The 26,133-nt window shown below is 38.1% G+C and overlaps 1 protein-coding gene across 7 annotated transcripts in view; it reads right to left on the reverse strand.

Moving 5' to 3' along the window:
- TANC1 (tetratricopeptide repeat, ankyrin repeat and coiled-coil containing 1) overlaps positions 1-26,133 on the reverse strand; it is a 98,623-nt gene that overhangs the window by 23,274 nt on the left and 49,216 nt on the right. For 6 of the 7 annotated variants that reach the window (XM_054829104.1, XM_054829099.1, XM_054829102.1 and 3 more), the window contains 9 exons: positions 23,207-23,308; positions 20,488-20,609; positions 19,652-19,841; positions 13,472-13,729; positions 7,828-7,953; positions 5,392-5,673; positions 4,305-4,456; positions 2,808-3,039; positions 1,392-1,558 (listed from right to left, as the gene is read on the reverse strand). In XM_054829104.1, the coding sequence (XP_054685079.1) occupies positions 1,392-1,558; positions 2,808-3,039; positions 4,305-4,456; positions 5,392-5,673; positions 7,828-7,953; positions 13,472-13,729; positions 19,652-19,841; positions 20,488-20,609; positions 23,207-23,308 (1,631 nt within the window). The remainder of the gene's footprint in view (positions 1-1,391; positions 1,559-2,807; positions 3,040-4,304; positions 4,457-5,391; positions 5,674-7,827; positions 7,954-13,471; positions 13,730-19,651; positions 19,842-20,487; positions 20,610-23,206; positions 23,309-26,133) is intronic. The other variant, XM_054829103.1, reaches the window with a different exon arrangement.

Genomic DNA, 26,133 nt, shown 5'->3' on the forward strand with positions numbered 1-26,133 from the left:
CAGACAGGTATATATCAGAAGAGTTTAACAAACTTCTCAACACTTTCACAGCACAAAAAGGAACTCTCTATTCCACTTTAAAGTAGTTACTTGGATTTCAAAAAGCTGACTTTTCAGGCTAATGAGACATTTTGATCACAGACACACACTTCTCCAGAGAGGAAACAGTCCCTACTACAGAAATCCATTGTTAAAAATAAAAATTCAGTTGAGAACTAAGCTCCTCAGCCAGTTAAATGCTTACAGTCCTAGTGGCAAGAAGGGAGATAGGAAGCAAACTCTCAGAAGGCCGCACTGAAGCAAATCTGTGCAAGGGCCTTGCCACCCTCACAGGGAAGAATTTCTTCCTCAGATTTCATCTAAATTTCCCCTCCTTCAGTTTAAACTTCACATCAGCACTGTCTTGCACCTCGTCGGCGTGGTGCACAGAGGAACTCTGGAGCCATCTGCCTACTTCTGTCCAGATACACGCTCAATTGCATTAGGAAACAGCTACTACAGAGCTGGACTTTGGTCCTCCTTCAAGTTTTCCTCTTTGAGAATGAGGATTGCCTAGTCAAGCAGCAGTACAGGACAGGTAGAGCTGTATCTCAAGCACTGTCAAAATAGATAAAGGGTCCTATCTCAGAGATAGGGTAAAAGACTAAAACGGACAGGCCTTCTTTTTTAAATTGAAGTGAACTGAAGGCGACTATCTTAAAACAGCCTGACTAGTGCTGGAAACAAAACCAGAACTTTGTTCAGAACATTGCTGTCCAGCACAGAAAAACGGGAATTCCGTATGGCCTCACTTAAACACTCTGAGGATTTCTGCAAGTATCTCTTTGCTGCTTAATTCTGTCAAAATGCCTTAACCAGAAGTCTTGAGGCTGGGTTTTTTCAGGGCAGCAAACAGATGAAGAAATGCAGAGACATCAATGACAATAAGGCCAGAAATCAATCTTATCAACATAGATAGTGGAATTGTGGCTTATCCCTTCCTAAAAAGTAGAAATCCAGAGCTTAATACTAGCAGAAACACACTCTAACATGTAAATACTGAAGGGAAAATCACTATCGGCTTCTAATTACTTTTTTTTTTTCTTTTAAGCTTTCAATCATTCATTTGCCCATTTCACTCTTGAAGGCCAAGGAAAGATACTCTGATTTCACCACTTCTTGTATTATCAATTCTACTATCATACTCAAGAAAGTGATTCAAAACAAGAAAGGCCTCCCATATCACACTTGTGCACTGTAAATAAACATGCAACAACAAAGGAAGGAAGGAAAAAGTCCAAGAGACTTTACTTAGAATTCCTCTAAACCCAGTATTTTTCATAATAATGCAGCTGCACCAAAGATCACTTAGTCTTTGAGGGTAAGAAAAAAAGTTAAAAAGGTCTTTTTACCTGGAAGTTAGTTCTTACAGTCACAATGAGCTTCAGCCAAGGAGGAAACTTACAGATTATGTTCGTGATAAATGAAGAAAGTGTGTCACCATAATCAGGTTTATGAAATTCAGCATCATTTAGACCATCTATCAAAATTATGTAGTCTTCCTCAGGAATTTTCTGCTCTGAAGTATGAAAACAAAAAAGAAAAGGATGAATACAATGTCTCCTATTAAGTGAAATATTTTCATCCCCAAATTTTGAACATCAAGAAATAAAAATGTATCTTTATGCAGAGCAATACATCTTAAGGCACTTAAGCATTATTTAGGAGATTAAAAACAACATTAGGAGACAGAAAACATCACTGGCATGAAATGACAAAAAGTGGAAGCAATCACTTACAACAGTGTTTTTTACTGCACTATTATTATGGATCTATTTCACAATTGATTTTAAAAAGAGTTAAAAGATTAAACAAGGCTGTTAGATTAAGAGATGCGTGGATATGGGAAGAAGGCATATGTAGATTGTTTAAACCATAAGTTAACATTGCTTTTGTTTATTAGCTATTTACTTATCCTTTATTTGACTTACCAAACAAAAAAAGTTTACAATTTGCAAAAATCATAAAGGTATAGGTTTACACTTTCAGTTCTGAGGAGAAAGGGTTATTTTGCAACAGCTTGAGAAACTAGAAATACTCATTTTGAGCACTTGTCAAAGAAGAAAATTCCAGGGGTAAGCATAAGATTTTCCAATGGATTTCACAGGAATTTTGTTGACTGGCAACGAAATTCAAGAACTGCAAGCCAGTTTTCATAGGAATGACACATGCTCTGTTCACACATAAGCAAATCTCCTCTGTCTTGCCATATATCAAGTACCTGCTCAAGCTGGCATACACTGTGAAGCTAGCTGTTTGCAAGGAGGAGTTTGCTAGTTTGTTGGGGTTTAAGCATGAAAATCATGTTGTTACACACTTTCTTCGAAAACTGCTGCATCAATTTTAAAAGCAAGCAAAAAATCCAGCCACTTTGCAGGTGTTGAGGCACAGAAAATTACAAAACAAAAAGCACAACAAAACTCAAAAGCATCTGAAAACAAAATTCTTTAATGCAAAGGTGCCAGCCTTCAAGCTACACAGTTACCCTTGACTTTTCTAGGGAAAAAATAATAAATAAATGAAAAAGTTTCCATGATCTTTAATAAGTTTCATAGAATTTTATTTTAAAACATGAAACAACTGTTCACAACCTACCTATTATTGTTACTAACAACTACCACAGTTAAGGTATGTTTCTCCTTCCTCCAGGAATGTTCTGGTTTATTTGTTTCTCTTAGAGCATTAAAATACATATTCTTGGATTTTTTTTTTCTCCACTTGTTATGCAGTTTAGACTCACTTGCCAAGTCGCTTCCTGCTTAACCTACCTTTCCTGAGGTTTGAAAGTGGTTCCAACACTCCCCTTTTAAAAGCTGCTGCTGGATCTTGGACACAAGATCTCAGGCTAAGCATGCTTTGTAAGTGAGGCTCCTTTATTAGAAGATCTCTGTATGCTGTTAATTGATTTGAACGACAAAGTAAAGCTGCAATACTGTGCACGAATTCTGGGACAAGACACGTGTATGTGTTGTCAGCTTGACAGTAGTGATAAGCAACAACCTGGGGAATTAAAAAGAAAAAAGTGTTACCCCTTCAATATTTTAGTTACTAGTTAGTCCAATTATGATAAAGTGCTACTAAATTTCTCTTTCCACTACAAAATATTTTTCAATGTTAGACTAATTATCTAACTCTGCAACTAGTCTCAGATGGCCTGTGTCAGAGACACTGAAAGGAAGAGAGTGAAATAGATTTTGACCTTGTAGGGCATGAAAAGGGGAAAAGAAATCAAAATGTCGGATTCCAGCAGGAAAACATAGTAATGTGAGTTCATGCCATTTCGATACAGTGGGTAACCGGCTAAGTAACTAAGTAGTACAAGAAAAATAACTTTAGGCTTTAACTAAGTGACTTATTAGCTATAATTTAACAACATTGTGTCACACACTGTAATGACCCACGGACTAATTTGATCATCGTTAGGCAAAAGTAAATGACAGACGGCTATTAAAGACATCCTTATATAGCAAACAGAGAAAGAGGACAACTGGCTTTCTTCTGATTATTGCGAAGGTGTGTACTACTTAAAAATAAAATGTAACATAGGTCACATTTCTTTGGAAAAGAAATCAAACCACAAGGAAAACAGCGTTCACAGTAAATAAAAAGTTTGTACTTTAGTGGCTCTCAATGTTGTTTCCCAATAATACACATCAACTTAAAGACTGTAACAATAACCTCATGTTTTCCTCACGTCTATTTGCATAAAGTATGCAATTCAGACTTTAATTATTTTTACTACTTAGGCAAATATTAAAACACTTATCATAATAATCTAATGCAAAAATAACTTTTAATTGCTTACTTCAGACTCACAGAGGATGGAAAACAGACTACATTTAGATTCAATCTGTATCATAGAATATAGATGGATTATACACAGACCAAACATTTTATCTTCTTTCTTTTGCCAGAATTTTGCTTTTTGGAAGGTACACTGAACATCTACCTGTAGGGAACATACGTCCCCTTTTGCAAGTAAATGATCCCAACTTCCCATACGCACATAAAACGGATGTGAGATTTTTAACGTAACTCTTTCTAAGACCAAGCAGAATTCAAGTAATAACCTGAAAGGTAGAAAAGGTTGGTAGCTGGTTTCGTCAGTTATGAAATGTACACGTCTTTCAGAAGTGTCCAAGGTCACTGCCTGTTCTCGCCCAACTGACTACGGGCATGCCCAGGAGGCTTTGCAGAGCAGACTGTCTCTCCCAAGTTAGAGGCTTTCTGACATACTGAAAATCTATTAATAAGTGAAAACTCACCTTTGAAGCAAGGCGTCTCACAGAATCACCTGCTTGATTTTGGTATTCAGGAGCACCAGGACAAATCAGAGTCTTCATTGTATTGGTACCACTTGTTGGAGGAGCAGACAGGGATAACTGACTTAAGGGAATCTCCTGACAGGAGTCACCACCTATTTTTAAAAGGCAACAAATACAAAAGAGACCAAATTTACTGATAGCAGATTGTTTTATGGGAAAACATCACGGAGTATCTTTACTGCTAGAGTAAAAATTAAAACTGAACAATAGCATTAAAAGAAGCCTGCAACTGGTCTGATATATAGAGGCATATATGTGCAACTTTACAATTTTAAAACAATTCAACTGACTTTTAGATCAAAACTGGAATTACTGAAAGCAAAACTGTGCTGATGTGAAGAGCTTCCTTATGCAAATGACATATGTGATGACTCATTTAAACTAAGTTATTATATGACTGAACTCTTAGGAAATATAAACAATTTACCATTATTATTATATCTATAAATTATATTATTTTTAATAATAATAATAATAATAATAATAATAATAATAATAATAGAAGTGTCAGCAGGGGAAGTAGCAGAAACAAGTCACACCATCCTTCCAGTTAACATAGGCACTGGATTGGTCAGGTGATAGAATCCTATGGATCCCAGTAGAGGACAGAATGAGTTTCTCCATAGCTTTATTCTTGCCTCTACTGAAGTTCTACGGAAAATAGGTGGTACTGAAAAGAAAGTGGTACCCAGTGGGGAAGAAACACGTCACTTCCCTCTTTCCAAACTAATGGGAGAACAAATCACGCTACCACCAGAGTTTAGGTACACGCTGCCTGACCGAAGGAAGAGATTCTACATATTGTCTCCATTTTACAGTCTCTTTTGATGGGCTGAGCCCACACTATATTATGTGGAAGGTATTTGTCAAAGCATATAATTTTAACAGTTTTCCTCTTCCCGCTGGAGGAAACAAGTATTTGGCAAGGAGCTGATGAGGCCCAACTGCCTTAAGCCAAAAAGCGAACAACATTTGACTCTTGTTATCAGTACAATAACCCAAACAATTACTGAGAAAAGGAACATACTTTTGGGGGATGAATTAGGGCTATTTGAAGCTATTTGCCTCATGCGACTTCCATGGCAGCTAAGTGCCACCAGCCGTGAAATAATTGCAGTCTTCCCAAATCCCACATTTCCAGTAATGACAGCTCCCCTGTTCTCTGCTGGATCAGTATTCTTCAATTTTTCTTCAATCGCTTGAAACAGCCATTTTCTTCCAATGAACACCGAGTCTGTCGTTATGCTTGGCACTTCAAACAATAGTGGCTTCAGCAAAATGTCTTGAGGCTTGTAGGGGATGAAACGAGCTGAGAAGAGGTGGCAGGGAGAAAAGTTTATTAGAAGAAACTTGACATGCAATCAAACAGTACTGTTTCAGAAGATCAGTTCATTCAGTGACCTTGTTAATAGCGTTCATAATCAGACTTCTTAGAGCTTTCATCATGAAAACAATGAAGACTGATTTGCTCGGTTCAGGTCACCTCCCTAATTCCTACGTGAATTAAATTCTAGAGAGAAGCTACAAGTGTAATTTGAGGATTTTTTTAATTTTTTTTTTTTTACAATTGAACTTCAGTTAGTAAGTGGCAGAATCCAAAACTTTTCTTAAAAATGCAAAAATAATTCTATAAATGGGTAAGTGCCAAACATTTTTCAGTTTAGAATGAATGCACTGCTGAGCATCTCAGTGTCAGGTCTTCATATTTGTAAAGATATTTACAGAGAAATAGAAAAAGGTACAGAGAATAAATAAATTTTTATGCTTTAAAAGCTCCCATATTTTTAAAGTAATGTAAAAAAAAATATTACTACTCTGTTTTCCTGTGCTTTTGAGGCCACAAGAACAGAAATTACACACCACAGCTGAAAGTGTAGTCATATTTGATTACTTTAATCTATACATTTGGCAAACGCCTGACCAGACTTATAGAGAGAAGAATAATTTGGGCGTGGCTGCATAAAATACATCAAAATTTACAGAAGTAATAATGTTCACTAATATAATGCTCTGAGGATTCATTAATCAAATCTAATGTTACACAAATGCTGTTTCAGCATTAATCTGCAACTATGAAAAAACAAAAATCAAAGAGGAGAGCACAGCATCTATATACAATCTCAAGATCAGTTTTACCAGGAATTTGCTTAAATTGTTCTGCTTTTAATTGTTATTGGTTGTGACAGATGCACTCGACTCCTTGACCAAACTAGCAGTGGTTTGATCAGGCTCCAAAGGAGGCAAAGACCTGAGCTGTAACCAGGCCAAGAACTCCTCTAGCTCGTCTGTTCTCTGGAAACCCACAAAGGAGCAGAGTGCACAGTCAGCGTCGATGCAGATGAGCTCAGAACACTGATCAGGCGATTAACACATGAATAGCAGGTGGCTTTTCCAAGACTCATTTATCAAGGAACAAAGCAAGCTGTGGGTACAAGGAGTCTCCTGCATACCTTCCCCATCGCATGGAATTTGACTGCAAGCCAACCGCTCTACTCCGTAACTATGGGAGCCTAAGCAAGCTGAGCTCTCCCTGCTCTGCAGCCTGGCGGCACGGCCATCTCCCCTTGAGCTGGGACACCTCTCGAGTTGCTCCTCGAGGCAGAGAGACCTCTCACACACTGCAGATCTTTAAGTGACTGACACTGTCCACAACCTTGTGTTATAGTGCACTAAGATTTTGTCTTGGTAGCTTTGAATCATTGTTATATCCTTTGTGCAGTAAGTGACAGAGTGAACCTTGCCATCAAACTCTGTTAAGTCACGCTCTTAGAACATCGTATTTCAATAAAACCACTTTTGCTGATACCTTTGACACTGGTTCTTTAAGTGGTCTAAATCACCCATTTGCAACACTGGTAAATTAACAGAGCCTGCAAATGACTGAGTTAAGAGGAGGAAAAAAAGTGCATATATCACTTGCATTTAACATAAACCTGCTGTTTTCAGACTCAAAACACCAGAGATATCGAGGTATATATCAGTCATAATAAGTCTAGTGGTATTAGACCAGTTTTCTTCCTAAAACAGAATTCTAATGACAGCCTTTTGAAGACTTTAAATTCAGCATAGTATTTCTTAAGGTGCAGTACACTCTTCTCAGAATGTCAGATGATAAAATCTGGCAGTCAAGCAAATACTCAGTACAGTTCCTGAATCCTGGTATTGCACAACTTCAGTGTGGAGATTCACATGATCTGCACTGCTCTGCCCATGCACAACTAGATAAACAATATACTGATTTCTTCTTAAAAGCCATACATTTAATTTCTAAACCACAGCATTATGCAGGAAAAAGTGTAAGCAAGCATCTTATTTTCAGACCTGTTGAGTGATTTGTCAGGAGCACTAAAAACACACTTTGTGGGATGGGGGTGTTTACAAAGATCACAGAACATCCCTGTTACAAAACCACTGAAGAACTGTATGACTGTGCCAAGACAGATGCAGATGTAAGTACGTATACCTTTACTTTCCTGCTGCACTCTTCCGCCAGCAGTGTTGTGCCAAGGTAAGCGAATTGAAGTGCGTAAAGGAGTATTTCTTTGTCCATCCAAATAACTCAGATCCTCCAGTTTGGTTGAACTTGTTGCTAGAGTATTAAAGGATAGAAGCTTATTTTTCTCTCAGCATAAGTTACAAAGAGCATTATTATTTATTACAGTTCTTTCCTCAACATAGTACTTACAGGTAAGTTTTTCTAGACAATGGCAATGGTTGGAGTCATTCATGTTATAACATTTACAAAATGCTTTTCAATCAAGTTCACTAAAGATTTAGTTGGATTTTTCCCCTTTCAGTTGGATTTTTCCCCCTCACATCTGCCTTAACTTCCTCACATGGTAAACAGTTCTCATGTTAATACAGTTTCCTTTTTTACTATGAGAACAACCGTATCAGTGAGGTCAGACGCATTAGGAACAGGTTCAGATATTAGCTGCTAGTACACCATCTGTGAGGAAATATTTATATTCTTTTTGTATCAAATGCTACAGAATTCTGCCTAACATTTTTTATTTTCTTCAATTTTTAAACCAAAATGTTAGCTATAAAAAAGAAGAACTGAAAATCCAGAGAACATATTTGCCAAGTTATATCAGGGTTATATACTTTTTCACCAGAAATAAACCAAATGAATATTCACATTAAAAAAAGCAGTTCCCAAATTGGTATGAAATCCAAAATCTTCCATCTGTTGGAGGGACAAGACAGCAGGGTATGAGCAATTCAGATTTCTAGAGTGCACTGACAACAACTTCCTGATATAGGCGACTGAAAAGCCAAAAAGGAAAGATGCTGTGCTGGACCCAGTAACAAGAAGGAAGAACTTGTCATAGATGTGAAAGTTGAGGGCAGTCTTGGCTGCAGTGACCATGAGATGGTGGAGTTCAGGATCCTAACAGGAGAGAGCAGAGCAAAAAGCAGGAGCACAAGACCAGATTTCAGGAGCATGAACTTCAATCTCTTCAGAGTTCTGCTTGGAAGAATCCCATACAGTCCTGGAGAGAAGAGGGATCCAAGAGAGCTGGTTGACACTCAAGGATAACCTCCTGCAAGCTCAAGAAAGGGCCATCCTGAAAAGTAGGAAATAAAGCAAATATGGTAGGAGGCCTGCACAGATAAGCAAGGAGCTCTTAACTGAACACAAGCTGGATGGGGCTTGGAGCAACCTGATCTAGCAAAAGATGTCCCTGTCCACAGCAGGGGGGTTGGAACTAGGTGATCTTTAAAGGTCCCTTTCAGTGCAAACCATTAGAAGATGACGTGACGGGCTTGGTGGATGAGGGCAGAGCTGTGGATGTCATCTGTCTTCACTTTAGTAAGGCTTCTGACACTGTCTCCCTTAACACTGTCATGGACAAGCTGATGAAGTACAGGTTATTTAAGTGCACAGCGAGGTGGACCTAAAACTGGCTGAAGGGATGGGCCAGAGGGTTGTGATCAGTGACGCACAGTCCAGTGGGAGGCAATTCATTAGTGGTGTGCTCCAGCAGTCAACACTGGGTCCAATCCTGTTTAACATCTTCATGCGGCCTTCCAGTACCTGAAGGGGCCTACAGGAAAGATGGTGAGGGACTGTTTAGGAGGGAGTGTGGTGACAGGACAAGGGGTAATGGGTTTAAGCTGAAGGAGGGTCGATTTAGATTAGATGTTAGAAAGAAACTCTTCCCTGTGAGGGTGCTGAGGCCCTGGCACAGGTTGCCCAGAGAGGTTGTGGAGGCCCCTGGCTCCCTGGCAGTGTTCAAGGCCAGGTTGGATGGGGCTTTGGGCAACCTGGGCTAGTGGAGGGTGTCCCTGCCCATGGCAGGGGGGTTGGAACTAGATGGGCTTTGAGGTTCCTTCCAACCCAAACCATTCTACGATTCGTTAATGACCTAGATGATGGGACAGAGTGCAACCTCACCAAGTCTGCAGGTGATACAGAAGTGGGAGGAATGGCTGATATGCCAGATGATTGTGCTGGCATTCCGACAGACCTTGACAGGTTGGAGAACTGGGCTGAGTGGAATCTCATGAAGTTCAACCAAGAGAAATGCAAAGTCCTCCAGCTGAGCAGGAGTAACTCCAGGCATCAGTACACAATGGGGACTGACAGGCTAGAAAGCAGCTGTGCAGAGAAGGACCTCGGGGTCCTGGCGGTAAACAAGCTGACCGTAAGATTGCAATGTACTCTTGTGGCAAAGGCGGCCAACAGCATCCCGGGCTGCATTAGGAAGAGCGTCACCAGCGGGTTCCGGGAGGCAATCCTCCTGCTCTACTCTGCCCCGGCGAGATCCCATCCGGAGTACTGTGTCCAGTTCTGGGCTCCCCAAGTATAAGAAAGATACAGACTTACTCAGCATTAACAGAATACCATTGCTTCCTAAGGTAAAGCAGGGAAATCAGAAGTACAGGTCCAAGTTGTAAGATGTGAATGGAGTTTGCAACAGGATGTTCAGAGTCACAGTATTCGGTCCTAAAGGAGCAGAAGTGCAGCCTGAAAATTAAGGTCCAGTCCAAATTTACAGCAATGAAAGAAGTCCTGAACGCAATGAATGAATACTAAAGCAATGAAATGAAAGAATTTAAAGACCAGAAAAAAGCTAGAGCCAAAAAAAGCCAATGCTCCTGTGGATGTCACTTTAAAAATATGAGAGGCTGGGCAGAATTCCTTTGCATCAAACTGTGAGGGAGGTCTGAGGTTTGAGTTGAGTTTGTTCAGCTTTGAACAGAGATGGCTACGGCAGCGGCTTACTGTCACTCTTTACCTAATACGAGGCCACAATCAGACTCTTCCTGGAGGGGGCACAGTAACAGGATGAGAGGCAATGAACACAGGTTGGAACATGGGAAATGCACACTAAATATAAAGGACAAAAACTTCACTGAGGATACCTAAACAAGCTGCCCAAAGACGTGGTGGAATATTCATCCTTGGAGTTACTCAACATTCAGCTGAACAAGTCCCTGAGCAAACTGTTCTAATTGAATGTGCTTCCAGTGAGAGGGTGGACCAGAAACCTCCAGGGGCCCCTTACAACCTAAAATAGTCTTCACTTTTTTAACACTCCAAAAACTCAGGTACTCATAAGTCTACAAGAAGCCAAAGCTAAAATCTGAGGATCTGTATTTCAGACAGCTAAAACAATGAAAGGGCAGTTACTGCAGTCCTCTTTGGCAACAAAGCCATTTAGTACACAGTGAAATTCCCCAAAATTTATGCAGGAGTGCTATAATATACATGAAAAGAAGGTGGTTGCTACTTCCTCCCTCATCATGTCCTAGAGTCAGCAAAACTAGTGTCCATCTCCAAAAGGCACTAGCTTTAAATGACCACGCAGATTAAGTATGTGTTAAAAACATGAATCACATGCAAGCAATACAAATACTCCAAATGATAATCAGAACAGAATGCGTGAGCTTGACATATGATGCAGAGTTGGAATATCATCTTTGTCACATTCATGAACTAGCAAGTTTTCTTCAGGAAGATAAAAGTAAAAGCAGGAGCATGGCATGGTTACAGTCCATCTCAGAACTCCAAAACAGGAATAAATAGACATAATAAAAAGGGAAGCAGTAACAGCAAGACACAATTCGACGATTCCTAAAACAACGCTTCTGCTTCTCTAGCAGGGATTGGAGGTGTGACAACTTCCAATTCCATATTAATCTAGGAAAAAGTTCTTCAGTCACTTTTATCTGCAAGGATGTTGCAGATTAATTCGTTTGATTTCTTGCACATGTAGCACAAGTACCTGATTTTTAAAGACAGATATTTAGCACTGGCACTCAAAAGCCAGGAAACAGTCATTTACAGCTTAAAAGCACACCAGATTTCACAAAAATCTATAGCCAAAATCTCTGCACTATCACATACTAGAACACTTAAGATCAGGATACTACATGTCCTTTGGCATGGGGCAATTTGCACAGAGCATTAACTTTTTGGCACTATAAAACTATAGCTCAGCTCATTCAATAGGCAAATTACAGATAAAGCAAGTTATTTTCAAAGCAGATTCAAAAATTGTTTCTAATATTTGTAATTTTATACCTATGTAAAATAGCTAGAGATATGCAAATTCATTACAGTTGTTTGCTGATCTTCACTGTAAGACATTCACTTAAGTCAACAGGATGATTCTAACAAACAAACATAGAAAGCCAGAAAGCTTTGCTCTGTGCTAAGAGCCGTTTCATGAAGAACCATGGTATTCTCTCTCCCTCTGTGAACCTGGGCATTATTGTATTCATATCATAGTATGTTGCTGCAAAATAATCCTTCAGCCACAGAATTTTGAAACGAGGTGCTAATAACTTTCATGGTATTTTAAAACCTCAAATTAACTTTATTAAGACTGCAGTGTATGTTTCAGTATCTTTCATGATACTTCATGACACATTCTAGAGGTAGGACTGTTGTGGGGGTTTTTTAAAGCATTGGATTTTGACTATTACTGACAAGTCTTAAGTTCTTGATACCATTTACTGAGCTGCATATTAACAACTTTTTCTATTGCAATTCCAATATATTACAATTTGTTGGACTTTTCCGGAATAAACACATTATATACTTCCTTTGAAAATGAAATGGAGAATGTTTGTTTCTTTTTGAGCCGATCCAACATGTTTGTGCCTTCACAATGAAAACACAGAACTAGTGCTCATATTACAATCTATAACATTCCAAAATTTAAAGTGGTATTGTCAGAACTTAAAAGATTCTCATCAAAATTGCTAGCATGTTCTTTGCCAAAATTTTGCCATTGACAATTTCAAAAGTTTGTTTCCCCTATACATTTTATCATACTAAGGAAATTCCATGCATCATTTTTTTTTTTTCCATCTTTATACTAAAAATACTACCTTTTACTGACAATATTTTCTACCTGCAATGAACATCTTCCCCTCTTCCCTCTAGGAATCACCAACTCCCGAGCCCTAACCTCATTACTGAAGTTTTCTTCACTCTGCATTTACCCAGTTCTTTAGCTTTGAATTTTTAGTTAGCTAAAGCTCCCGCCATACATGTGGCACCCATGCTTCTGAACACTGTCAGAACATTTTTCTTGCATTTATGTAAGCAAATTGCCCATTACTGCTAGAATTTGACGGGCTCTACTAACAGATTTCAAGTCAGAAGTGCTTCTTCAGAGATTTGTCTATTTCACAACACCTAGAAAAAGCAATGGTAAGGTCACAACTCAACAGACTTGTGTTTTCTGAATGAATGGTTCAACTAGAAGGCAGAATTTCACACAGTTCTTTAAAAAAATATGTCACCTGTTCAACAGAGTCAAAGTATGATTTTGGTCTTAGTCAGATTCATAGATCTAGCAAATGTGAGCACACACAAAAGCAACGACTTCAAGGATTAGTTGACATCAGATACAATCCTAGAACGACTGACAGACTTTTAAAGTGTTTCAAAAGTCCTGATCTAACCAATACCTACTGCACAGCACAATAAAAGCCCTCTGTATGACAACTGCACACAACTTAAGTAATGCTCATCTATTCAGTTTAGAATCTATGGTTTTTTCATACTACAACATAACTTCAACAGCAAGATTCAACAGAAATGTCCTATCATTAAGAACACCCTTTTTTCCACCTCAGGACTTTACCTGCAACAGAGTTTGGACGAGGCATTATTAAAGAGCCAGAACTTTGAGCATAAGGAACGGGACCCTCTCCTGTTGGTACTTCTTTTGGCAAATTCTCAGCACATCCAACAGCTTCCTCTTCTGCAACTGGTGAACAATTATCTGTTCTTCGATCATGACTAATGCCTTGATGTTTTGCAGCTCTGAGACTCCCATCCTTGCTCCATTCCAAACTGGATCCACTACGGTCATCATTTTCTGACGAACTTGTTATAGTTGCTGAAAAAGAGAAAAAAACCCCAACTAATGTACACATCAGAGGAAAATGGCGCACTTGTGTTAATATGCGTTATAATTTTCATACTCTAATGGCATTTTGGACCAGCAGATATTCAAGTATTTCTTCACGGGATATTTTGTTAAATTTAAGGAATATTATTTATATACTGGTGTATCTTTAGATCTATGTAATTTGTGCTGAGGGAAAAAAAAGAAAAACAACCAAAACACCTCAACCAAAACACCTCAACCAAGGCCAAAACACCTCAACCAAAACATTTATGACCTTATAGGAAGAATCTACTACTCCACCAAAACATGTCTCAACTTCTTTTAAAAATTAAAATTCTATAACATATCTTGCAAATTTTCAAACCATTCTGTAAACATGGAGACAACAAAAGCTCATTAAGAATAGCATCTAGAGCAAGAAAAAGAATTAAATGCATCTGTTTGATAATTCACATTTTTAAAGACTGGTATTTTAAAAAATAATTCAAAATTCACTTCTTTGAAAAAACTTGCACTGTTCTTCCTAAGTCGGGGGACTTTCCACAAGCCCACTTGTGACCTAGCATCTTGTATATTGCAAAGCATAAATGACAGAAATTCAATGTTGTTCAGAGATCTAGCTCACTTAAAACAGATAGCTTAGCTACAGTAGGATGACAATCAGCCTGCACTCACATACCTGGCAAACTAATCTTCATAAAAAACTTCAAGCAACTCAGCTATGTACGACCTCTTTCTTACGTACCTACGTTTCGCTGTCAGACAGAACATACAAGGCTGGATGCATGTTTGATCAGACCCAGTACAGTATATGAACAAAATTTCAGATTATATTAAACATAATGATTTAGGTTTTTAAGTATTTCAGGGTACTGCAGTATAAAGTAAATCAGAGGCTCAAATAAAGGCTTTTTTTGAGTTTGTTTCTGATGTCATTATAAAGCAACCAGAAAATGTTTACAAGTAATTTCTCCATACTATATGAAACTTTTTGGCAGTAAGATGTGGTTTTTTGGCTATGAAAATTTCAGATGCCGCAACAGAGAGGTAGACAGATGCTCAGCTAAAAGACAACTAAAGACCACAGATGTGTTTTGGATGCTACATCACAGAACAGTAGCTTTCCACTGCTGTAGTGATTCACTCCAAGAAAGCTGAAACAGCACTAACTGCATTATCTAGAGCGCTCCAAATATTCCAGCTTGGTGACTGAGGGTTATTAAAGTGCATCTTCAGTTCCTCAAGACTGTAGTTAATCAAGGCCTCCTGCAATAACTGAAAGTATGAAGAATTTATACTCCTAAAGACCTACTTGAGTAGTGTTTGATAAAATGATGCTAATGTGCTTGCATAAGAACACTTTGCAAATATATACTGGGTTTTGTATGTTTAATAGTGAAATTACTGTTTCATCTAAAACATTTTCAGAATTCTCACAAAATAACTGAACAACAAATATTTATTAAAGGTTAAGCCAACACTCAATGCATTTTGAACACTTGAATGCAAGAGAGGAAAATACAGAATAGGATGAAAAGGCATCAGGAAAAAAAAATTAAAAAAAAATAAAAAATCAATGCCAGTTCAAATAATAATAATAATACCTATGTAAACTGTGGGTCCACTCCAGGCTAAAATTTTAAATGTTAAAGGTATATATGTGGTGATTCTACACTCAGCTGACCAAATCATTAAGTAAAATGTTCTGGCTCATTAGACCACTAACAAAATGCAAATGCACAGACTGCCCCTTAGAACTGTGAGGCTTCTCCGGTCAGAAGCAGCACTAACTATTCTTTTGTATTAACTGCACTGCAGCTTCGGCCTTGCAGGATGATGAAGTACTCATACGAGTTTGCATTCTCCAGCTTAGCCTCACATTCACAAGAAATTTAAGATATGATGCTTAAATTCAAGAGCTTGTATTCTAAGAAATACCAATAATACGACATACGTTTCAGATGCAATAGAAGAGTAAGCTTTTTAGGCATTCCATTAACCTTTGCACACAGCTTAGACTGTACTTCCATATGACACATTTATTTCACTTTTATGGTCAAAAAAATCAAATGTGTTAAAAAATCTGGCTCCTCCTGAAGTCTGAAATATTTAAAATTATTATTTCTCCTGGAGTGAAATGTAGCACCAGGAAACCTTGCTGCTCAAGATTTCCATACTGAAACAGTGGCAAGGATCCAGAAAAGCTTACGTTTTGGCCAGTAGCCCAGTCTTTTCTCCTACTTAGCTCATTGCTGAAGATTAAAACCTGCCTCCACTACTATTATGTCAAACTCAATAGAAGCACAGAACAATTCAACTAAAGCAGTAAAACACTAGAAACCTAAAAGAAACCTGAACCATAAGTAAAAAAGAGGAGAAGAGAGAAAAGAGAGATTTCTCATCCAAGTCTGCTGGCCCAGAAAACACAGTGGGAATAGATATAACAATGGAAGCCCACATAAACAGCATTGGAAGTGCAAGCTATTTTCATGGTTGGATGAACTCCATCAAAGACATTAGAAAACATATACTTGCTAAACATAATTTAAAATGCACATTTACTAATAATAACAAATTTGAATGCACAGACATATTTGTATTTAAAAAACCAAGAACACGGGACATTTATCAGAGGTGCCTCTTACTTCCCCTCCTGGTTTCATGTCTCTATAGATGTAATGGGTGCTGCCATGGGTTGCCAAGGGCTCTTCAAATTCTCCCTGAGTTTGAGACATAAATGACAGCTCCACAGAACTGCGACAGATGATTTTCATCCGGTCTCATGATCATGAACCATATATACTTGACTGAAGGAGCTACACAAGAGCTCCCCCTCACCCTACTATTTTCTCTTGGGTTTTTCCTCCCTGCTCTCACACTCATATGCTTCAGAACTCCACCATCCTCTCTTCTCCCTGTAAAATAAAGGGCCTACTTTCATGTTTCTCCTATTTTTGAAACTTATTCCTTTTCATTAGTTCAATAAGCAACTTTTATCACCGGGTTCAAAAATCTTTTCTTAAAAATATTAGTACTTACAAGGTTATACAATGGATGATGTAGTTGTCATGCAATGCACTATTTTAAACAAACGTGAGGCTAGTTCTGACCTCATTTGGAACATGGACATACTCATAGAATATTTCAAGCTTGCAGAGCATGGGTAGTAGGTTCATATCAGTATCTACTTTTGTGAACCTGAGAGAAGAGAAGCTCTCACTCAAGCACAGGTTTTAATTTAAAGAAAGATAAAGAAGACAGCTCAAGCCTACTATCCTGCCTTTCTGGAAGCAGAAGGAGGAATCTACTCCACTCCAAAACCAGCAGCCACTTCTATAGTCTCGGATAAACTATGTGTTACTGATACTGTAAATGTATTTATTCCAAGACTTCATAAAATATCTGCATAAGAAATGCATCTTCTGTGACATTAAACTGCATATACAAAACACGCGTGCATCCCTCCCCTGGGCTGCAGTACCTCACAGAAGAGCTCAGTAAGGCTGAAAGTAATTAACAGAGAAACAGGATCCCTTTTTCCCCTTCTATATCACGTACCAGAGAAGCAATTTAATCTAATAGTAATGACAATTTTTATACTCACGTTGATGCTACTCTCATGGATATAAACTAAAGTTGCATGCAAAACAGTGTGCAGTCCTTAAACTTTTTTGCAAAGTCAACTAAGTTTTTCAGTGCGGTACTGAACACCTTGGTTTAGATCTCCAAACACCTAAAGTATTCCAAACCAACAAGACTCCTCTTTTATAAAAGGCAAACACTCACCACTTAGAGAAGCCTTAACAAAGGCCCCAAATTCTTAAGAAACACGCCTAAGCAGAGTTGCCTATTAGTTAGTTTACACATCACTTACAGAGCTAGTAAAAGCTTAAGCATAGATGCATTTATGAAGGTAGAAGTATCTTTGTAACCACGTCCTATCTGGGAAGCCTCTTTTGTTTTAATGGCACAACTCTCATAGATTCCTGTGTCATTCAGAGAACTGATTTAAACTTCGCTATTAAAAAAGCAAAACCCCCATGAAACATTTTAAACAAGGAAATGACTAAGTTATACTGACATAAATAATCTTTGCAACAAGAAGCATTACCATTTCTTCTAGTCATACATTGTTGTATTATTTACACCAATACACTCGCTTGTAAAATCATTTCATTTTTTTTTTTACTTGCACCAGTGTATTCAAAACAGGAAACCCTAAATTCTGACAAAAGCTACAACTAATGTACTCTATTCTTAAGTCAGGCAATGACTGAAATCTGTGAATCCAAGAGCAACAATTCTGATATACCCTTTCCCTTACATCAAAATGTTAATGCTGTTTCAAAATAAGGTCTTACATAAAATTGACCATGGACAATAGCTTTTATCAATCTACTATGGAACGAGTTCACAAAATAATTTTCTAAAACTGAAGTATTTAAGTTTTATACAAATGAGTCTTTTGACCCATGATGAACATCTCTTAGGTAACTGATCAGTAAAAATAGTATTATGTCGTAACTTATGACTATTAATTACTTTATAATAAAATGTAAAAAACATCTATAACAGAGCAAAGTATTATCAACTGCGTTATGAAAACATGTATTATCACTATTTCTTGGCAAGTACTACACCAATGATCATCATGGTAGTGTTCATAATGGCAGGCAGAGACCACCTTTCACTTGGAATTCCTTCTCTAAACAAAAGTTCTAAATAAAAAAAGTACTAAGTTCACAGTCAAAGATAATGACACGTCTTAAGTTTACTTTCTCAAATCTAGGGATTTAAGATTTAGAATTGCTTCCTTTTATTAGCCTCCCTAAATTTAGTCCATTGGCTAGACTTAAATAAAACTGAAAGCTCACTTCTGTATATTGAGAAAGCATCAGGTTAGGGGCCATTTTGTGCTTTCTTTTTGTTGGTAAGCTTAACAGCTGTTACAAAATCAATTTTAAAAGGGATCAATTGGTTAAGGAGTCATCATTTAAAAAAAAAAAACCACACCCAACCAAAAAAACAACCAACAATAAAGAATACACCTTCCTACCACAGTTTATAGTAACATGAAAAATATGCTTTTTACATCTTAGTCTGACCTTCCAGAAAATAATATTAAAGCACCACCTGGGTGCCCAAAGGTACGAGTAGACAGTGGTACAGACAAAGACCCATTAGGGCAGGGAGCAGAAATAGGGAAGATGGCACAAACAAGGCAGCAAAGAATTTACATCTTTTCTTTAGTACTGAACAGACTTATTGAAATACTCAGCTAGTTGGTAAAAGAAGCTATGTAACAGTTGCCCTGTGATGGTAGCTGCCCCTCCAAAGATAACTGACTCCCCACAGGAGATGCATATATAGCCTCACTTCAGTCATCTATTCAGTGGAGGATCACACAATTTCACCTCTTCCATGATGCCCCATTTTATCTTCATTTTCATGCCAATTACTCAAAAGTTTGCACTGTTTTTAAACAGTTTGATTTACATTATTCTCATAGAAGTAGCATCAATTATTTTTTCCCAGCTGGAAATTAAGCCACCTTCAAGCTATGCTGTTCTTCACCAGTATGAAATGCATTGCAGAGACATATATAATGGGAAAGGAAAAAGGTAGAACAAAATAACAAACGGAGTGAAACAGAGGAAATTAATGATTTTAAAAGGAAAACATGGAGAAATTAGAACTGCATCAGGAAAACAAAAGAAGAGAAATGCACACCTAACAACAGCAACTATTATAGCCAAAGAATATGATTTCAATCTTTCAGGTACAGAGGATTTGAAATGGGATCCATGGACAGCATAAAATTGAACACAATGACATGAAGCAGCTATTCGGTCTTGTACTATTATGAGAAGATTATTTTCTATTAATTGCATTACTAATTAAGATGCTTACCTATAATTCCACTGTCCTTGCTCTCCAGGGTGGAGCTGGGGCTGCTAATGGTTCCACAGGGACTGCCTTTGTTAGCTGCTGTCTTGCCAACGCAGCTATTGAGAGTTGAGCAGGGACTATCAGTGCTAGGTGATGTAGTGCTGCTTGTCAGGGTGGAACATGGACTCACTCCTCGACTGGCTACTGTACACTGCAATGTGACGAAAAATGAATAGTTATTGCGCAGGAGGCAGGATGCTACTGTGCTGAAAATTAGAAACATCAAGGTGAAGTAGAATAAGAACAAAGCAGAGCCCATTTTTCAAGCAAAAACTTCAAGAAGCGGAAGTTTTATCTTGATTAGGAACCTTAATGACATGTTTTCAGATTACTCTTAAAGGGTGACTTCGGAAGAAGAAAGACTATCAAATGGAAGTGAACATCTCAACACACACACACACAATCCCCCCCCCCTGCAAAGCATACTCCTATTTTAATAAACCACTGACTTTTTCCATTCTCATAAAGCACTGAGACTAGAAGGGAAAAAGAGTTCATCTGAAATAGTAAAATAAGGCAGAGAGAACTCTAGAACCTGTTCACATTCACAGCAGATTAGATTTAACTTCCAGGAATGGTGAGGAACCTATTTTTATTTTTTAAGAATGCAAGATCAACTCTCAATTTCAAAACAAACAAACATGCATTTGTTCTAATTAATTTACAATTCTATTACCATATGTCTATTAAAATGGATTGTAATTTGCTAAGTATCAAGTAACTGCAACTAGAGGAAATAACATTAGTCCTCTCAGAAATAGTATGAACGTTAAATATATTATTTTCCATTATCCTACCATGACTTCATTTTTCTCTTCTATATGAGCAGTAGTTGGGATCCCTTCTCCCAGTAAAAAACCCAATCTTGTCATCAATTCTTGTGCTGCAGGAGAACAGCTTGAGTCTTTTTCAGGCTTTGCTTTGGAGTGGGGAGAAAAAGATTAGAGTGTTACATTTGGAAACTATTACAACAGGTAGAAAAAATACAATCAAATGTGAACACCAGTTCTTCTGTCAGCTATATATCTAACAGAGAAGTTAATGCCATTCAAACTTTTCGTCCATTAGACTTTAAATTATTGGTGGGTCTTGGATCCTCTGCATATCTGCACAAATCTAGGAGAGAAAAAACCCACCCTGCCAGTCAAAACAGAAATGGTTAAGTGCAACCAGTTCATCACTGGACCGATCAACATGATGATTCTCCTAACAGCAGCATTAAACTCAATGCTATCAAAGCTCACTGGCAGACTCAAATTCTGTTCCGGTAATTTTTTATAAAGTTTTCTGTAATGTTAAAAACATGAAAAGTAGAGGTTAATAATACAGATGTTTTGTAATCTCATAGTTAACACTACAACTAATATATTTTTGTTGTGCTTGCTACGCAAAGGATGTGACACCAGTTCTAAATGCCCAAGCTTTTCTGGTAGTAAAAAGATTTCATTTTATCAGTACGGTGCTTTAAAATGTCTTCTGGTATCCCACAGATATAATGAGACAAAGTTCAAAACGAGGCAATCTCCAACAAAAACAGCCAGCACATCTGCTTAGGGAAAACACCTATTGCTAATATAATCTCACGAACTAGCACCTTCTGCATGTTCTTTCTTTAATGCCAACAGTTTGGCATCACCTACCAACCTGTAATGCTCTTCCCTAGCAGAAACATTTATGCAGTATTTAGTTCTTTCCTCCATTAAAAAAAAAAAAAAAAAAGAATAATCGGTAGGCCTGTCCCATCCTCAGGTATAAACGGTCAGTTAATTCAGAAGCATCATCTAACCACTCTGAGAAATAGCTCACAGCAGGAATTCTCAGCCACAGAACTGCTGGCTGCAGTAGCTACCCCCAGACTCCACAAACAGGGAAAAAAGCAGGAGCACCCTACTGCTCCTGCCCAACCAGCACCATCTCGGCAAGGCACTGAGCTTCGGGATGTCATCCTCGCACAGCTGGAAGACAGTAGGGACATCCGAACAGTAGTACTGGGTTAACATTTAGAGACTTCATGCAACAAGAAGTTCCTAATTGATAAGGAGGGCCTCCAAGGAAGAGCAAGGAAAGGGAGAGAGATGTAAGTGTATGGACATACTGGTGCAGTTTAAGAGAGGACAGACAAGCCTCTCGCTGCGCTTCCACATTATCGACAGGTAGAATGAGGGGTAGGAAACAAAAAGGCTGAACTGCCTCTTTTTCTTTGGTCTTTCCTTTCTGGCTTCACCACGCCAAATGAGTGTTAGCACAGTATTTGCTCTTCATGCAGAGCATATGGTGTCTAACCACATAAAACACAGCTGACATTCAGTGGTGTTTGCACATTTTTCCCCAAGCTGCAGATTGCAAGAAAAACATAGAAAACAATGGCTTTAACTGAACAGCTTGACCACTAAGCATTACTTCAACAATTTTTCAATTGCATGAGTGACATAAACCCCATGGTTTGCAAACAAATTTGGAACAAATTCCAAATTCAGTTCAGCAACAGACATAAAAGCCAAGAGTCGAAGGTGTTCAACCCAGCAACTGCTGTTTAATCCTTAAACACTAGAGTTTAGTTTTGACCCTCAGCAGTCTCACTGTCTGGGAGCACAACTCTGCGAAGAGGAGGATCATAGTGGGAAGGTCACCTTTAGATTAGGAAGATGAGGACTACATGTTCTCCCAGTTGGATGTAAAACTTTAATGCCAGCACTAAGATGGCTGTGAAGATGGAGGTATAAGAGGGACCAGGGTAACTATAACATATCAAATAGGGCATACAGAAGACGACAGTGAAAACAATTATAATGAGTTCTATTTTCACTAGTAAGTATCAAAACTAAGGGGCTTTTTAAAAAAGAAAACATTGGCTTTTAAAACTGTAGTTTCCTTTAAAATTGAAGCAAAAGGAAAGCAAAAAATTGAATGAGGTTAGTTAAACTGAAAAATTAATCTAAAAATACGAGGCATATGAAATCCATGTGCGTATAAGTCATATACCAACTTACAGGTCATTTTGCTTTGACCAGGACACTCACTGTCAAAGCCACACTCTGTTATGCACGAGTCAAATTTAACGAACATGAAACTTTTCAAGAATACCAATTAACTCTAGGGAGTTAGCTTTTCCCAGCTTTGCCAACACAGGATTCTGCTGTTACTGCCTTCTTATTTAGCAAGCTTTTACAAAATTTCTAAAATGAAGCATTGTACCCAGTGCAGAGCTGCACACTTGGAATCAACTTACATTAAAAACAAGTTCAGAAAAATTCTAGTAGGCCTTTAGCATATGCAGCGACCAACAACACCAGACATCATTTTGCCTACAGTACATGCACAGCTTCGAGAATAGAGACAGCTATAAAGATCACATATGTGTAACAGCAAGCATCTCCTCGTTACCACAAGCATATTAAATCTGCAAAACATTCTTACAAATAATCAGATTTCCTTATTATGCAGGCTCCTTTGTATCACTCTGTCTGAAATGAACAACTGTTCTACCAAATAACATACCACTGAACAGACTCTTACCATTTTGATCGGGTTCTCCTTGCTCCGATCCTTTTCTCAGCGGTAGAGCTGCCTCACCTGGCACTCTAGGACTTTCCACATACTTGGGCTTCCTGACTGGACCTGCAATGGGAATGAGCTGAGTCTATCTAATTTTTTCCAGGTGGATCACAAGTTTCATATGCACAGTGTCTATCCACCACGATGCAAAGTAGAGGAATTATTTCTTACATACACAGCTGCTACCATAAAGACTAGTGACCTGCTGCAATTCCACTCTCCTGAGGAAGAAACACTCTCTTTGAGCTTTTTGGAACGCAAAGCCTGCTGGAAAACAAAACCAATCTCCTTGCTGTGACAAACCTAAAATGCTTCCTGTATAGGTAGTGAGTGACTTTTTCATGTTCAAACTCAGACAACTTTCAGTGCACCTCCTCGGTTCAGAGATTTTATTTTCCATTATAACAGGAAAATAATTTTGTTATCAGCATCTTTGAAGCTAGGAAGAAAAGGCTATAGGCGGACAGCTTGCAACATCAACACACTAAGTAATTCAAACCCAAGAAGCTTTATATTACAGCATACTTTCTCCAAATACTGACACATACGCTGATCATAAGGAATGGTGAACATTAGTTCAAAAACCAAAAGAAAACATTAGTAGCTACTAATAGTTTCTGGTTGCACCAAACAGCAGCATTCCCAGATGAGTACATACTAAGTTCAAACATACCACTTTCAGTATTAGGAAGAATTGTGTATTCACACACACGCATACTTTTAAAAAATTACACTGATTCACTCTACTCTCACTGTTAGCTTCATGCTTTGGTTTCAGGCTGTTTATGATTCTGTTCTTTGCTATATATGGTTTAGTAGCAACCACAGGAAATGTTAACTTATCTAACAAAAGGGGAACGATGCTGCCCTCTAAAGGTTTACCAGAAAAAGTATGCTGCTACTATCGAATCAACAAATACCTGCTGGCACTACAAACAGAGGGTGAAATTCTGATCTTAATTCACAGCAACTGGTAGTGTTGGCAGGTAGACTGCTACGCTGATGCACAATATACCGTAGAACTAGAACTCTACCATGTATTTATCCACATCCTGAAGAATACGTCAACAGAATTTTATATCAATAAAGGCATTTACAACACTAAGAGTTTTAGAAAAACACAAACAGGGAAACTTGCAAAGTTATACACTGGGAAGCTAAGATATTTAAATGGCATGGAAATGGAAACATCATCATCATCATCAGTGGTACTGAAAACTCAAACCCAAATTTTTGTCCTAATTTTTCATTAAGACAATCCCAATTTCTTGTAATGGGTGTAACAAAGACACTTGAAACTTCCAAAGTTTTAGTGAGCTTGAGGTGTGTCAGGTGATTCTAATGTTTATCCAGAACCACCTAAACAGTAGCTGGAAGTCCCCAGAAACACAGTCAGTTCCTGGGCTTAACAAAATACTCCAACAGAGGTATTTTCTGTGGATTTCTCCAGCTTTGGCAATATACAGTGATTTTCCCTTCTTATTTAAATACAACCTCTTGTTGTATTACAGGGCTACAATCTCAGGTTCTCTTTATCATGTAACATCATCATAAGAGTAGGAAAGAAGTTTCCTCACTTCAAAATTAGTCCGACATGCTGTAGCCAAACGATTTTTATAGACATACATTAGGCCACAGTGACAAAGCACAAGAGAAAACCACTCTGCTGGCAGCATTCCACTTTTGCATCTTACATGTTTGTATATTACTCTTACAATTTTATTCATAATAATAATAAAATCAGAGTCTCAAAAGCAGGCATGCAGAACTTAGCATATTTCATGAAGAACGTTTCTTGTGATACTCCACAGAATCCTGAACTTACAGTTGCATGGTCACTTTTTTCTTTTTTAAATAAAGAACCCCAAAGCTGAATTCTGTCAAATTCAAGTGGGAGAAGCTGCAATGCTGGAACTCAACTCAAATACTGTATTGCATCTACACTCTTAAGCGCTACATTACATTATATATCCTGGGAAAGAAGAAAACACAACCTCAAAATGGCAGCAACATTTTGTTTTGGGAACTCCAAAAAGCAAATGTTTTTCACCTCTGCCCAATTCAGCAAAACAGGTGTGACACCACACATGCACTAACGAACACTCCAAGGGTTTATGGAAAACGCTGTAATGAATGCAGATGTAGTACTATATATCAGAGAATCAGACTAGAAAGAAGTTAGTAAATTTGTCTTTAAGCTATCCAAATTCTTTAACCCAGAACTGCCTGTTGCAGAACTAGGGACAGGGTGATGGAAGGCCTTTTGCAAACAGTTTAACTCACAGTTAATGAGAATTACAACAGCAGCAGGCCAGGAAATGCTGCCATCCAGGATCTGAGTCCCAGTTACTCCTGTGTCCACGCTGTGACTGCAGAGTGCCAGAAGTCCGGATCTGAGCACTGGCCAGCGCTTCCAAAGAAAGCCCGAGCTGAAGCCAGGAAGCTCCAAGAAAGCTAGAGGCATTTGTGTGGAACCAAGGGCAGTTCACAACAGATCTCTGGAGCAACAGCTAACACATCCTTCATGTCCCATCCCCTCACATCCAATCCACCCAGCACAAACGTTCATGAATCTTATATCCTAATGGTTCATAAGCCCACACAATGATTTTACATGCCTATGATATTTTAACCAATGCATCTGCATGAGTTTTGCCTGCTACAATCTTAAAGGAATCTTTAAAGAGCAAAGTTTTTGATGGAAGCTCTTAATATTCATAATGTAGCTTACACAGATTTCACATAAAACTCAAACTGATATCAAAAGTGTTTTTAAATTACATTTTGTAGTCTTTCAATCCCTTAAGTTTACAGAATAGCACATTAGATACTGTTTGACTGAGAAATCATGCATTTCTAAAAAGAAAGGAGCGAAAAAAGATTTCAGA

Source organism: Grus americana, chromosome 6, assembly GCF_028858705.1.
Source record: "Grus americana isolate bGruAme1 chromosome 6, bGruAme1.mat, whole genome shotgun sequence".
Lineage (NCBI taxonomy): Eukaryota > Metazoa > Chordata > Aves > Gruiformes > Gruidae > Grus > Grus americana.